At 35.9% G+C, this 15,229-nt stretch overlaps 1 protein-coding gene across 17 annotated transcripts in view; it reads right to left on the reverse strand.

Moving 5' to 3' along the window:
- The window catches only part of Usp2 (Ubiquitin specific protease 2), a 77,387-nt gene extending 62,714 nt beyond the window's left edge, over window positions 1-14,673 (reverse strand). For 4 of the 17 annotated variants that reach the window (XM_067783270.1, XM_067783272.1, XM_067783271.1 and 1 more), the window contains exon 1: window positions 8,366-8,504. Coding sequence is in view for 13 of the 17 variants with exons in the window: in XM_067783276.1 (XP_067639377.1) it covers window positions 8,366-8,770 (405 nt within the window). In the remaining 4 variants the exon portion in view is untranslated. Of the gene's footprint in view, window positions 1-8,365; window positions 8,945-9,008; window positions 9,196-9,238; window positions 9,320-13,919; window positions 14,035-14,383; window positions 14,508-14,532 lie in introns of those variants that run through there. The other 13 variants (XM_067783276.1, XM_067783277.1, XM_067783278.1 and 10 more) reach the window with 13 other exon arrangements.
- Between the last annotated feature and the right edge of the window lie 556 nt (window positions 14,674-15,229).

Here is a 15,229-nt window from a genome sequence, read left to right on the forward strand (position 1 = left end):
TTTCGTTGTAGTGTAGTTTATTCCACCTTACGGCCTAACGTTTCGCCAAATTTCCTTGGCATCATCAGGGGCGTAATATTTTTAGATGTGGCGGTTGACAAAATTACAAATGAAAACTAAATAAAATTTACAAAAATTACACCATTAATTACATAGAAAATCGGCACCATCGATTTGTGGTACACTTTGTTACATTAAACACTATGAACACTATAAAATTTTCATTTGCTTGTATAATTTTCATGTATACCAACGTTTTTAGCGGACGCTTTTGGCCGCAAATTAGCTGGGTGATCGGCAGGCATCGGTGCAATTTAGAAACGAAACATCAAAACCAAGAAGAATTAAACAAGGGGTGCCACAGGGTGGTGTCCTATCCCCACTTTTGTTTAAGTTCTACATATCTAAGCTACCTTCACCACCAGAAGGAGTCAATATCGTTTCATACGCATATGGCTGCACAATAATGGCCACAGGCACAGCCCCACAGATCGATGAGCTCTGCAACAGAATAAACGGCTACCTCCCTGATCTCTCCAGTTTTTTCGCCTAGCGAAACCTGGCATTATCACCGACTAAATCTTCCGCGACCTTATTTACAACATGGACGTCCCAAATGTCGACCATTTTGAACATCCACGTCGATGGCACTACGCTACCGACTGTCCTACACCCCAAAATCTTGGGTGTGACGTTTGATCAGGCTCTACATTTTGGTGAGCACGCAGCCGCAATTGTTCCAAAAATCCAGGGCCGTAATAAAATCCTCAAATCCCTTGCTGGCAGTACCTGGGGAAAAGATAAAGAAACACTCATTACTACATACAAAGCAATTGGCCAGCCGTTTACGTGCTACGCATCACCCATATGGTCGCCAAGCCCAAAAATTACCCACTGGAAGAAGCTACAGGCCTGCCAAAATACTGCTCTCAGAATCGCCACGGGCTGTCTTCTTATGTACCCAGAACACCGTCTACATAATGAGGCGAGAATACTCCCCATCAGGGAGAGAAATGATTTGCTAACCAAACAGTTCCTGTTGAATACCCAGAAACCTGGGCATCCAAACAGGCATCTGATTGTTGAGCCAACACCACCTAGGGGCTTAAGGAGTCATCTCCGTAAGCATTTTGAGGAATTACGGCACCTGAGAACCCAGCCGTATGAAGCAAAAAAACACAAGCAGGTCCTTGGTGAACTCCACAAACAGGCGTCGGAATCCGGTGAATCCAGTACTCAAAGAAAAGTACCCAAAACTTGTGGAAGAGGAACGCATACTCCCCAGGGAAACGCGTGTCACTCTTGCTCAACTTCGTCCTGGATACTGTAACAGGTTAAACTCTTACCTATCCAGAATCAACCCCGACATACAAAATGTATGCCCCGCTTGCAATGTGTCCCCACATGACACCAACCATCTCTTTAATTGTAATGTGGAACCAACGCCTCTAACACCCCTTTCATTATGGTCCACCCCTGTTGAAACAGCAAGTTTCCTTGGACTCCCGTTAGATGATATTGATGACAATTTGTGATCGGTCGCGGCTGTTAGGTGGGGCGAAGCACTGCTACAACAACAACCACCAAACTGAAAAACCTTTTCAAAAACCAGAACCTATGTTATAAAATAACTCCGTCCTCTTGGCAAATACTAGAAGCTTCCTAGGACTTAAGTCACTTGCTGCTTCTTGATCTGACAGCTGTATCACTCCTAATAGCTGGAGTTTTAGCCTGGCAAGTGCAGGGCACGAGCACAGAACGTGCTCGATCGTTTCCTCCTCCAACCCGCACTTCCTACATCTGCTATCGCTGACCAAGCCTAATTTAAAGGCACGTGACGCCAGACGGCAGTGTCCAGTCAGAATACCCATCATAAGTCTACAGTCCTCTCTTTTTAATGATAGAAGCAACTTTGTTAGTCTAAGGTTGTAAAACCTACACATAATCTTCGACACTTTACAGCCCCGCGCTTGAACCCACGCGTTTCCCGCTTGGTCGATCATGTGCACCTCTCGCCTTCGCTTAATCTCGCCCAGTCTAATTGGGACTACTACGGAGCAAGCTTCGAGGGTTCGGGAGCCATAACTCGAAGAAAAATTAACGGATCGTAATAAAATTGCGTACACAAATTTTCCCTATAGTAGAAAATATTTCTAGTAAAAATGGACGGGATCGCTTCAAGACCAGAGCAACTTAGATATAAAACAAGTTTAAAAGGGCGTAGACCAGAATAATAAGCTATAACTTAGCAAAAAATAGTTTTGAATCAATGATATTTCACTTATCAAGTTTTATTGTAAGAGGAAATGGGGAGACATTTTTTTTAAACGGGCGGTGCCACGTGTTATGTAGAAAAGTACTTTATCTGAAATGAAATGTGCAATTGAAGATCACGCTGAGTATATAATGTTCGGTTACACCCGATCTTAGCCAGCTTTACTTGTTAATTTTGCATTTTTTAGTATTGTTTTCATAGTTTTTGTTTGTATACAATAAATTTTTATACATTCTTATTTATTTTTTAGTGTATCGATGATAAGATCAATTTTGCATGATTTGACACGGAGTGGCCCACATTGTATAACACTATGCGACAAAATCAACTTTTTTCTGGGTATTGCACCAAACCCACTTTTTTGTAGAGATTGAGGATTAAGTAGACAAAGTACTCAGGGCTGTCATGGAATCCAATTGTTGTCCGAATTGGATTTAAAAACGACAAAAAAATTACTTTGGTGCCATGAAATCCAATGTTATCGGTTTAATGTTCGAATTGGAATTAGTGTCGGTTTTAGGTGTCACAGAATCCGACAATATCGATTTTGCTATCGGAAACAAACCAATCAGTTAAATGCTGTTCGATTTCATTTTTTCATAGTTATTTTTCTCTTCCAGTTGAATATTTTATAAAAATCTAAGTAAATAAAGGTTTATTTTATAAAAATAAATGTAAATTTACATATATTTTCATTCTTATAGGGGAAAGCATAAAAATTCAATGCAAAACAGTATTTTGATTGAATTTATGGAGAAACATTCAGATATTGCGAAGGGCTTTACGAAGCACATCATCTAAAATCGTTGGCATCGTGCTTCTACCTGCACTCATGCTAGAATCCTTGCCAACTGATCTTTGATAGGATCCTTCAGCTAAAAATCGTAAGGTAGCAGCTAGTTGCAGCACTGGCAGAACTTTCGAGCGGGTTAAGCGTCTTTCAATGGTGTCCAATACCATTTGGAAAGCCTATTTGTTTATGCGATATTATTCAATGTAACTGCAAAAACACTATAAATATTTAGAAACCCACATTAGGAAATATATTTAATTACGCTGTCTCTGGCAACTCAAATGGATTGCTGCGATCTCTCACAATTTTGCTTTTGACCTTCTCGCAACTTTCTTCTTCCAATAACATAAATGCTACAACTTCTGATGCCATTTTAATGTCAATAAATTTGTTTATTTCTGTTTAGATGCACCAAACAATTATTTTATAAAATTTTGCCAAAAAAAAATTGCCGGTGCACCGATAACACTGCAAAACAGCTGATTCGAACATCGCTTTTATTTACATTCGAAAACAGCATAACCAATACGGTTTTATGACACCAATTTAAATCAATATTGATTTGCAATTCCGACAAAACGCAAAACCGACTTGGATTCCATGACAGCCGTGACTATCTACGTTTTTCGAGGTTAGCCGCCAAAAAATATATATCGGCTTTCGAAGTTCGAAATTCTACATTTCGATTTTGATTTTTTTTTTTTTGTTAACGCGTTCAGCAAATTAAAAAAGTAAAAATGTGGTCGTGGTCCGCCTTTTTCCTTTATTTGAATGGCTGAATTCTTTTTTTGAAAAATTACAGTACGAGCAATTCCAGCGGAGAGTATGCGCAGACATGAAAGTAGTAGCCATTATCATGGGACTATCTGACTTTTCACCTCGTATAACAGCTGTTATACTAAATTTCTCAAAAAAAGAATTCAGCCCTTCAAATAAGGGAAAAGGGTGGACCACGACCACAAATTCTTAATTAACAATAAAGTGAAAATATTTACTATTTGCAGAATCACGTGTCAAGAGTGTCACAATTTTTCATGTTACGGATGGTCAATAGATATTTTGGAACGTTTTTTTTTTGTTAATATTTTCGCACTTAATATTTCACAAAACTTATTTACTTAACACGTTTCAATCAGCTAGACACTTTTGGAGATTTACTTAAAAGTTGAAAAAATAAAAATAAAAATTTGTTCCACAGCCCTGAAAAAAATGTATCATACATATGTATGTACATCAAATTTCTTTTCTTTCCTTTTTAACTACTAAGCTTGCCATGTTACTAACTACAAATGTGTTTTAGAATATTCAAATGACAAATTGTCTTATACTCTTGCTTTCTCTAACGCGTCTAAACTTCTATTAAAAAATATTAATTATATAGCCAGTTGTGTTTTCACACGACCTAATATACCTGGTCGGTGTGTAAACTCAACATCATTCGAATTAGGAGTCGTTTCTCACATACATCAATCTTCATTATTTCATGTTGTTATAATAACTGACAGCTATACAGTTTTTGGTTCTTTTTCTTTCGATTTTTTCTGCAAACATATGTATTGTGACGAATATTAGCAACAGTAAGGGATACTATCATCTCTAAGCCGATACTAAGCAGTGACTTGTATGCACATAAACAAATCAATCATTATGTCTACACATATGTCCATACAAGCAGCGGAGAAATGCACAAAAACACATGCATATATCTGAGATACTCCCAAAAGTAAGCAATCATCGGTGAAAGTATCACTCACATATACACGCGCATATGGCTATGCGAGAAGCTATAATCGGGCATCTGTAGTTTATAGCTGGTAATTTTATAGCTGGTAAACAAGTAGTAAATTCTAGAAGAAGAAACGCCTAGAAGTATGCGAACGACACGGCAGGGACTATAAAAGCAGCAGAAGCTGAGTGGTCCGTAATCTGTTTGATTTAAGCAAGCTATTGGTTGTGAAGTATCAGTGTTATTGTAAAGTACTTTAATAAAGGCCATTTTGCATTTTTGAATATTAGAGTTATTTATTCAACAGTTTAGCGATACGAACATTAGTAGAAGGTGTAAAATAAGAGGAATTTCAGTAAAATCGTTACAGTACGTATGTAAATATCGCAGAACCCTTGAAATCTAAGTGTGCAATATATTTTGATAAGAAAATTATATGCTTGTGATTAAATTTATGTTGCTATGAAAATTATATAATTATATTCAAAGAAATATAAACATTGCTAGTCCTGTTTTCGAGTTTTATTTTCTTTCTTCAAAAGCTTTTGCACATATTACATACGCACTTTGATAAGAACCTGTGGTGACTATCAGATAGCTAAGAACAAATCTTCTTTCATTCGTTCAAACCACAACACCGGTCGATTGCAACGTTATCGATAACGCCAGGATCCGATTCTTTCTTTTTTTCTTTTGATCTTAGAACCGATTGCACGTGTAAAGCGAACTTTGTAATATTTCATTTATTTGTAATTAAATATAAATTAGAACACAAACGTACATATATATGTTCATTTGGATAAACCAGCATTCCCAACCAACCAGATCAGTACGGAAAGTGCTGCTTCGAGCGCCTTAAGGACTCGTACTTAACGTGTAAAACGGGAGTAAACTAGCACTTAAAATATACGAAACAAGTAAAGGTGTCTAAGTTCGGGTGTAACCGAACATTATACTCAGCCTGAGCTTCAATTGTACATTTCATTTCAGATAAATTACTTTTCAACATAACACGTGGCACCGCCCGTTAAAAAAAATGTCTCCCCATTTCCTCTTACAACAAAACTTGATAAGTGAAATATCATTCATTCAAAACTATTTTTTGCTAAGTTATAGCTTATTATTCTAGTCTACGACCCTTTTAAACTTGTTATATATCTAAGTTGCCGTGGTCTTTAACCGATCCCGTCCATCTTTACTAGAAATATTGTCTACTATAGGGAAAATTTGTGTACCTAATTTTATTACGATCCGTTAATTTTTCTTCGAGTTATGGCTCCCGAAACATCGAAAATTGCTTGAAGTGTTTGTGTGAATTGTTATAAATCCACTTGGGAAATAAAATACCATTGATCTAAAGCTCTTTTTTGCAAAGATATACCTTATTTTATTCGTCTACGACCCTTTTAAAAATCTGCTATATAAACGTGAGCGTGGCCCTTAACCGATTTCGTTAATTTTTGTTCAAAGCATTCCTTATAGTAAAGGCAAGCTCTCTGCCGAATTTTGTTACGATAGGTTTAACGATTTTTGATTAATAATATTTGTAAAATTGATTTCATCACAAGTGGGTGGTGCCACGCCCATTTTAAAAATTGTTTTCAAATTTTTATCAAGAGTTGCAATATCAGTCCACATCTCAAATTTCAACATTCTAGGTGTATTATTTACTAAATAATCAGGTTTTTTGTGTTTTCCAAAATGTTATTTATATAGTCACATACCGACACACCCTCTACCAATAACTGTCATGCTCTTCTTACTTATACCATTTCCTCTTACACCTTTTCTTCGCTTTCCATATCCGCTCACTTATTAGCTATATTTCCGTAAACAACTTCCAATAAATAAATCTCTTTTTCTTTATTCGCAATTAACAGCAACATTACATATTACAGTTACCATTATTAGTTTTAAGCTCATTCTTGTCAACTTAGTTATAAGCATTGCAGAAATTTTGAGATCATTAATAAAGTTTCATTCGAAAAGTACGGACTTCTTATTATATAAAAAGTAGGCGTGGTTATCATCCGATTTCGCTCATTTTCAATACCAATCTATTCTGGGTCCAGACAAGCTCGTGTACCAAATTTGGTGAATATATCTCAATACTTACTCAAGTTATCGTGTTAATGGACAGACGGACGGACGGACGGACGGACGGACGGATGGACATGGCTAAATCAAATTTTTTTTCGACATTGATGATTTTAATATATGGAAGTCTATAAAAGGTAATACCTGTACAACCAACTGTTATCCAATCAAAGTTAATATACTCTGTGTGCAAAGCACGCTGAGTATAAAAAGGCACTATACCAGATAATCCACAAAGGCACAATATTTATCTACGATTCTTAATATAACCAGAATTGTTGGGTGCGCCCATTCATCAATTTTCATCAAAATCTTCTATAAGGAGTCCAAGGAAGCCAGCATTTTCAACTGGCGTTGACCATATGGAAGTTGGTGATGGAGGCGTAGGCTGTCTTTTTCTGCAAGAGTATAAGTATATGCATATACCAGTAATCGAAAGTTTTGGGCCCAACTATTCAATTTCTCTCACTACCAGTTTCCTCTCCTTCATTCCTACCACCACCCTCTTTCCAAAATTTTGGATATAATAAAAATATAAGATCTTCCCAAAAATATAGCACATTGTAAAAAAAATAATTAAAGCTACTTAAGTCCCCATTTTAACTGATATTCCCGAAAGCAAAGTCACTAAAAAATGTTCCTCGTAAATATCGCAGCACACATAATTTGAGAATTGAACGTAAATTGATTAAATTAATGTGATTAAACTCTAGCAGATATGCACTGGAAAGAGACTTCCTCCCAAATCAAATGTTTATTTCAGAGCGCTAAGATCCAAATGGGGGGAGATTTATCTTTTAAGTAAACCGAAAAATATTAGTAAAATTCGGTAAGTTTTTAACTCTACTAAGCTTAAAACTTATAAGGATCAGTCATAAAAAGGTAGTAAAAATATATTTTTTGTTTCATTTAATATGTATGTATGACCATATGCATAAGTGCATCAATAAGACTTGCTTCATATTAGCAAACAAGCGATTGACAGTTTTAGTGACATCGGTTACTGAGATGTTTGATTTCGGAACTAGTTACCTCCCAATACCTCAATGTGTAGGGGTTCAAAGCGTTAATCACATTCCTCGCGGCAGTCCCATGAGTGTAAACATGTGGGTTTGCTGCAAATGAATATTTGATGAGGGTGCACGCAATGTTGATAGGGCTACATATGTATATGAATAGTAAGGATGTACATATATACATATGTATGTAAAACGATGTTACATGCTTACAATGAAAGGCAGCAGATAACACAGTGCATACACAACTCAATTTGGTTAGTTTACTATTTAGTATATATTAGAGATATGGGACATTATACAAAGTATCAAGAAGTACAACTTTATATACCTATATGGCATGTATCTACCACACATATATTGTATGCATGATTTCGCAGCAAAAGCATTTCATTAAAACTGTTGTCAAATACTTTTCATAAAATATCTTTAATTAAATAATTGTTCTGAATACTCACTCCATATCGACTGGATGTAAGTGTATCATTATTGCTGGGTGACAAATATGATGAACTACTGCGATACGTTCCCAATCCTGAGGAGCCGCCGCTCAGGTAGAAAGATGACAGAGGACTGCGTTGCGATGCTGTACGTGGAGAATAAGATGATGAATTTGAGCCCAAATATGAACTATAGTAGTTTGGCGTATATTTCGATGCCGATGATGACCACAATGAGCTACTTGGTGTTGGGGTTTTTGATAAACTGCTTGTTCGATTCAAATAAGACGAAGGACTACCATAAGCACTACTACTACTGCTGTTGCCGCCGGTGGTGCCTGAATTGCCAGTTGTAGACGACGATTTGCCATATAAACTGCCACTATTCGATGTCGATGATCTGCGTGGCGAAATCACAGACATATTAGGTGTTAAGTGAAGATGAGGCTGCTGTTGTTACTGTGCACACTGCGTTGTTTTTTTTTTTACTCTTTTCTGACAACTTTATGCTTGAGCTCATAAACCTCTAACGGGGTATATGGAGTTTCTGTTATAGTTGCTATTTCTTCTTTGGTGATAACTTCGAACTTAAATTTTCTGTTACATAAATAAAACCATAGAAATATCTAATTTTATTTAAATAAAAGAAAATGAAACATACCTAAGTTGACGGCGCATTCGTAGTCCCGTTTCTCTTCATTAATGCTTTACACACATCCATTACTTTACATTATTAATTTGAGCTTGAAAAAAAGCTGTGTCGGTTTATAGCACGAGTTTATTGACTAATTGCAAATTGTTTCTAGTCGTCAGCTGCTTAAAAGAAACCATAAAAACATATTTTGTAACTGATAATACATTTAATAAATAAACCTTAATAATAATAGTTACACTACATTGGTATTTGTCTCCACTTGTTGAGAGGTCGAAAGAACTCGTTCCAAATATTGCTCTACTCCACGGCGAAGACACCTACGAGAAGGGATTTTATCACTGTTAAAACAACATTTTACACGAAATTTATTTGTTTTGTTATCAAAATCCTTTTACAGAATTCCGAGAAATAAGGGTTATTGATATCCTAAAAGACTTTAAATATAAAATAGGTGGAAGAAAACTTCTATCCGAAGATGTACTAAAAGATTGTATATCGTATACCGGATATTTCTATGCTCAAATAATCAATAACAGCTTAGAAGATGGTGTGATACCTGAAATGTGGAAAACGTCAACAATAATACCTGTGGAAAAAGTTAAAAAGAAAATGCAACCTGAAGAACTTAGACCCATAAATACCCTGCCAAGTGATGCTAAAATTCTCGAAGTCGTTGTTAAGAATCAGTTGGTGAATCATCTTGAAGTAAATAATATACTAGTCTACCAACAGTCAGGGAAAAAACATTCCTGTGAGAAAGAGCTGAACTTGGTGATATCTGATTCGAAAGAAGAGCTAAACAACAAAAAGTAGTGGTTTCAGTTTTCCTTGACCTCAAAATAGCTTCTGAAACGGTGGATAGAGAGATATTAATAAAAAAAATGCAGCGGATTGGCATAACTGATATTGAACTTAAATGGTTCCGCAACTATTTGAAGCAGAGTAAGCGGAAAACAGTTATAAATGCTGTGACGTCGGATGAATTAGAGGTACACATAGGGTTACCTCAAGGCTCAGTATTGGCACCTATACTATTTCTTATATACATAAATGACATAGTCAATGGTATCGAAGGTTGTGAAATTACTTTTTGCGGATGATGCATTAATTATGATAAGTGAAAATAATATTAATACTGAACTTGCCAATATGCAACATGAACTAAATAACTTGTATAAATGGTTGTGTGATAATAGACTGAAACTAAATATTAATAAAACTAAATAAATAAATAAATATAATAATAAAAAGGAGGAATATCAATGAGGATGATATAGCCGAGCTAAAAATAAATGATGAAATCATACAAAGAGTTAACAGTATAAAATACTTAGGGATAATAATTGATAATAAACTTAGATTTGAAGATCATATAAATTATACAATTAAAAAAGTTGCTAATAAAATAGGAGTCATGCAGAGAACAACTAAATTCATTCAAAAAAAGTACAAAATAATTTTATATAAATCAATTATAGAACTGCACTTCGTGTACTGCCCGTCCATTCTATTCATAATATCGGATAAAGAAGTAGACAAGCTCCAAAAGCTTCAAAATAGATGCATGAGATTTATTCTTCAGAAACCTAGAAATACAGGCTATAAGATAAAAAAAAAATGTAATGTATTCTAATTTACGAATTAGGCTTCTGGCCGTAATAAATAAATAATCTAATCTAATCTTAAGTTGGGTTAGGTTGAACTGACCGGTCCATGAAGACCTCACATATGACTGAATGAGTACGTAGTGCAACCAGAAGTGTGTTTCACGACCAGGACCTATGTTATAAAACAACTCCGTCCTCTTGGCAAATACTAGAAGCTTTCTAGGATATATGCCGCTTGCTGCTTCTAGATCTTCCTGTTTCTAGAACAGAACTTCATGTCTCGGTATATCAGGGTTGAATCAAGATAAGTAGTTTTACCTCTTATAACATACAAATCGTTGTTATTATATACAGCATTTGATGTAGTGGTATACTCACCCCGGTTCAAGGTCTAAGTCCAGTCGGAGGATTACCATCAAAATCATCTAAAAGAAGTTCCGTTCAAGAGCCCAATAACATAAAGAGGAGAAACGCTACTTAGACAGAATAGCAAAAAAACGTCCATATGTTTTCAAAGTTATTACGTCTTACAAAACCTCAAGTAGATGTGCCTGACGTCCAGCCCTTATATGCGCCGCAGGAGGTCTGGTACCGAGATAACTGACGTTGCACGGCATTTTCAAGAATGGCATTTGCTTGTTGTAGATGTAACGCCAAAACCTCTTGCCACAGTAGCCATCGTATTTTATAGATCCTTGTCCAGCGGGCTAGGGGGCTTAGAATATACCCGTGTGGCAGGTATAACTGTCGTAAGGAACGACTAAAATACCTAATAAGTAGTAAGTGCTAAAGAAACAAGCAGGCGGGGCTCTAGCGAATCCAAGTTCCACGGAACTAGCCTAGAAGGTTCAATGTGGTCAAATTAAATCCCTCCCGAGATGGTCGGGATTGTACCTTAATGGTGCTGGTTCACAGAACTTACCGAATCTACATCCGGCAAAGGATAATCAACATCGAATGACTTCCAAAACCTTCGGCGAGTGTCTTTATCACTACAACCACCCTTTAACCTTTGTACAATTATTAATTGTCAACAGACTAGTAGTCCATTATAAAGATAATCGGCTGTTAGATACAAATGGTCATATTGCAATAATCAAACTGAAGTCTTGCTTAATCAATCAACGAATATGATCTAAAGAGCCGCGACACAATCATCAAACTTTTCAAAAGAAAATCAAGGTCAGCAACACTCTCATTTGTCATATGACCTTTACTTTCTTTATTTCAAGGTTTCGATGGCTGCTTTTCAGTTAAAGAAAGACCAAAGAGCTCTCGCAAAGGATTGGCGAAATGCTTGAGGAGGAAACTACTAGGGCGGATGGGTATTTTCATGGTTAGATCCGCAAATTTCGAAAATAGCGGTTTCACCCTATGTAACTACTTCTATCGCGATATTCATAAATTAAGGTAGCCTACTTATTACTCTCTCTAACTGTGTGCAACATATTATACATACAAATATGTTTGCACTGCATATGTTATGCATTTCTGGGCTTAAGTGCAGTATACGGACAATTCCAAAATCAAAAAATTAAGTATGAGGATTGATAGACATGGTGAAGGTGAGTATAACTACACAATTTTGTTTGTGGGCAAATGACAATAACAGGAGTTATTAAGGGTCAAAGTACATATGAAGCATTTTTTTTAAATCTAAATTTCTCTTTAAGTATAGAACCGATTTTCAAAATTTTTTTTCATTGTATAGGTAATAAAATTACCTTTCATTTGATATGCTGTTTGTATTCCTATCCCGAAAATACTTGAAAAATTGGATGTTTAAAAGTGCTATATTTACTAAGTAAATTACGCATATTTATTTGTACATATGTATGTATGTGTATGTATATTGAAATAAAGCCAGTATGGCCTTTTTGACATTTTCAAAACATGGTTTTTGTAATTTTATTAAAAACGCGCAAAAGAGTGCGTGCCGTGGCATGTTGCCACGGTTCAGGCAACCACCCGGACTTGGCATGGCGTAGCCCAGGGTTATTTAAATAAGCGCGGCCGAAGGCCGCTAACTCGGAAAGGTGTTCTGCACATAAAGGAAACAAATACCAGGTGTTCTGCGCAGAATTACTGTTGATTTGCCCAAAATTAAGTTTTGGTATACCTGGAACAGGACAGTTGGTATTGCATTGATGGGACTAAGGATAAGGATATTATATATAATTTTAAATGAAAGCTTAAATTATTTCCCATCTACCAAAATATATTTTCATATATTTAATACAGCAATTAAGTTTAAAAAAAATTAAGTTTTTAAAAATTTTGATATGTTTTTTAAAAAATTATATTATTTCAGGAAATTCTTTGCAGTTATATACTTAAGATATACATCAAATGAAAGGTATTGGAAATACATATCCAACGACGTCAAAATTTTGAAAATCGGTTCAATACTTTAGAAGTAATTTAGATTAAAAAAACGCTTATTATGAACTTTGACCTTTAATAACTTTTGTTTTTGTTGTTTGCCCAACAACAAAATATACCGTTATGTTTCTTTTATTAATACCTATCGGTCTCAATTTTTTTTTTTTTTTTTTATATCAGCATTGTCCGTATACTGCACTTGTTCCCATTTCTGCAAGAAATAAATGAAATAAATAATTTTTTTGCCACGTCTTTCTTACAACAAAGTCATGGTCGGTACTAGCCCACCCAAAAGCCGCGTGTAATAAACAGCTAGCGAGAATTTGCAAACATTGGGGAACGTCAATGGCAACCGTCGGCGGCAGCGCACCGCACTTAAACAACCAAAACAGCAGCAAACAGCGCTCATGAGGTGAAGGTGGCAGAAACGTATACAAACATCGGCATATTGTAGAATTTAGTCAAACATCGTCACCTTTGTATTCGTCATCTCCGTCGTCTTTATCCATATATCGCACTTCGGGGATACCACCCACATTTTTCGAAGCGCCCACCTTATACTTGGGCTACATGTATATACACATATATATAACTATGCTAGAATGGGAGCTATGTAAATCGGCCAGCTGTTCACAATTTTGAGGCGTTTCGCTGTACGTTTACTACGCGGCCGAACGAATTCACGAGTTAACTCTCATTCATTACTGATATGAATGTACAGACAGAAGCTCCAGCTCAATAATTTTACTATTGTATATGAACCACACACATTTAGCCCCTTTTTCTAATACTGCGTTTTGAATCACGATTGCAACTCCAGCAACTGACCTGCCCGCCGCCTTGGCGACGTTACATTTTTTTATATTATATCCTTATATATGTACATCTATTTTTCAATCTGTATTTATGTAAAAATTACGTTAATTACCGTTAAAATGCGCCTCTTTTTAACAGATAATACCCAAAAAGCACACAAATAAATAAAATGTCTCGCAAAAACAACGGCGAAAGTCAAATCATCATTCAAAATTCTATTTATAAAAGCGCTGAATACGCCAACTAACAAATCGACCAGTCAGAAGAGACAACAGCAACAACACGCGATTTATGGTAGGAAAATAAACTACATAAAAAATACGTAAAGTAAAATATTTTCATTAAAATGGAAAGTGGAAAAATGACGGCACCGCAACCAACCAATGGCGCAATGGAGGAAGCAGCAACAAATTAGATACATTCTATTAACAAAAAATTATACGAAACCGCTATCATCGTATTGTCCAGCTAATCGAAATTCCTGACTACTTGATTTGGCTGATTTGGCCTTTGAAATGAGACACTTTTAAGGTGGTGGCAGTAGGTTTGCCACTTTGCAGTAGCTTTTTGGCTCACACTAAATAAAACGAGGTCGCACTTCCTCCCATCACTTTTTCAATGTCTTTTTTCAACGACTGCTGGCTATGCACCGATTTCTAAATTATTGTTATTTGAATGCAATTCAATAATAATTAATGATACACTTGAATGTTTACTTCACTTACATTACCATTTGCACAAATTTTGGGAAGTATTAATCAAATTTTCTATTTATTTTTAGCTGCGAAAAAATTGTATCATAGTGTACCTATACAAGTGTGTTGACTTCTTTCTGACAGGCACTCGCTTAATGTCAAAGTCGTACTGCGCCGGAAGTTGATGTATCAAATCAAATAAAAAAAGATTATAATCAGCTGTTCGATGCGGCCACCTTGTATCGTTCCGTCATGGTGTGCATAACGGGAAAATCTGGGTTGGCATTGTTGTTTCGGTTGAAAACGGTCCATTAGGGTTCTGTGCAGAGACCATGGTTCAATTATGTACAGGTTGGCTCATCTCATCAGCTGATTTTATTTATGTCATTGCATGGTCGAAGGGATTGTCAAAAGGAGATGGCAAACTCAAAATGAAACTAACACATTGGCAACATTTTACTTACACATACAAAAACTGCTAAGTTTTATGGTTCCATTCCCACCAACCCCAATACACAGATTTTGACAATTTGAACAGACATATTTTGTTGCTTTACAGATGAGCCAACCTGTATATAGTTGAACCATGGCAGAGACGTAAAAGATTTAAACAGGGTTTATGTAGTCACAAAAGTGTTGCTCCTGTTCCACAGCATTTTAATATTATATCATGGCGAAAAGTGTTCTGTTCAGAGTTATTGATTTTCATTAAAAGTTTAATTTATTA

Source organism: Eurosta solidaginis, chromosome 4 (genome assembly GCF_040869045.1).
Source record: "Eurosta solidaginis isolate ZX-2024a chromosome 4, ASM4086904v1, whole genome shotgun sequence".
Taxonomy (NCBI): domain Eukaryota; kingdom Metazoa; phylum Arthropoda; class Insecta; order Diptera; family Tephritidae; genus Eurosta; species Eurosta solidaginis.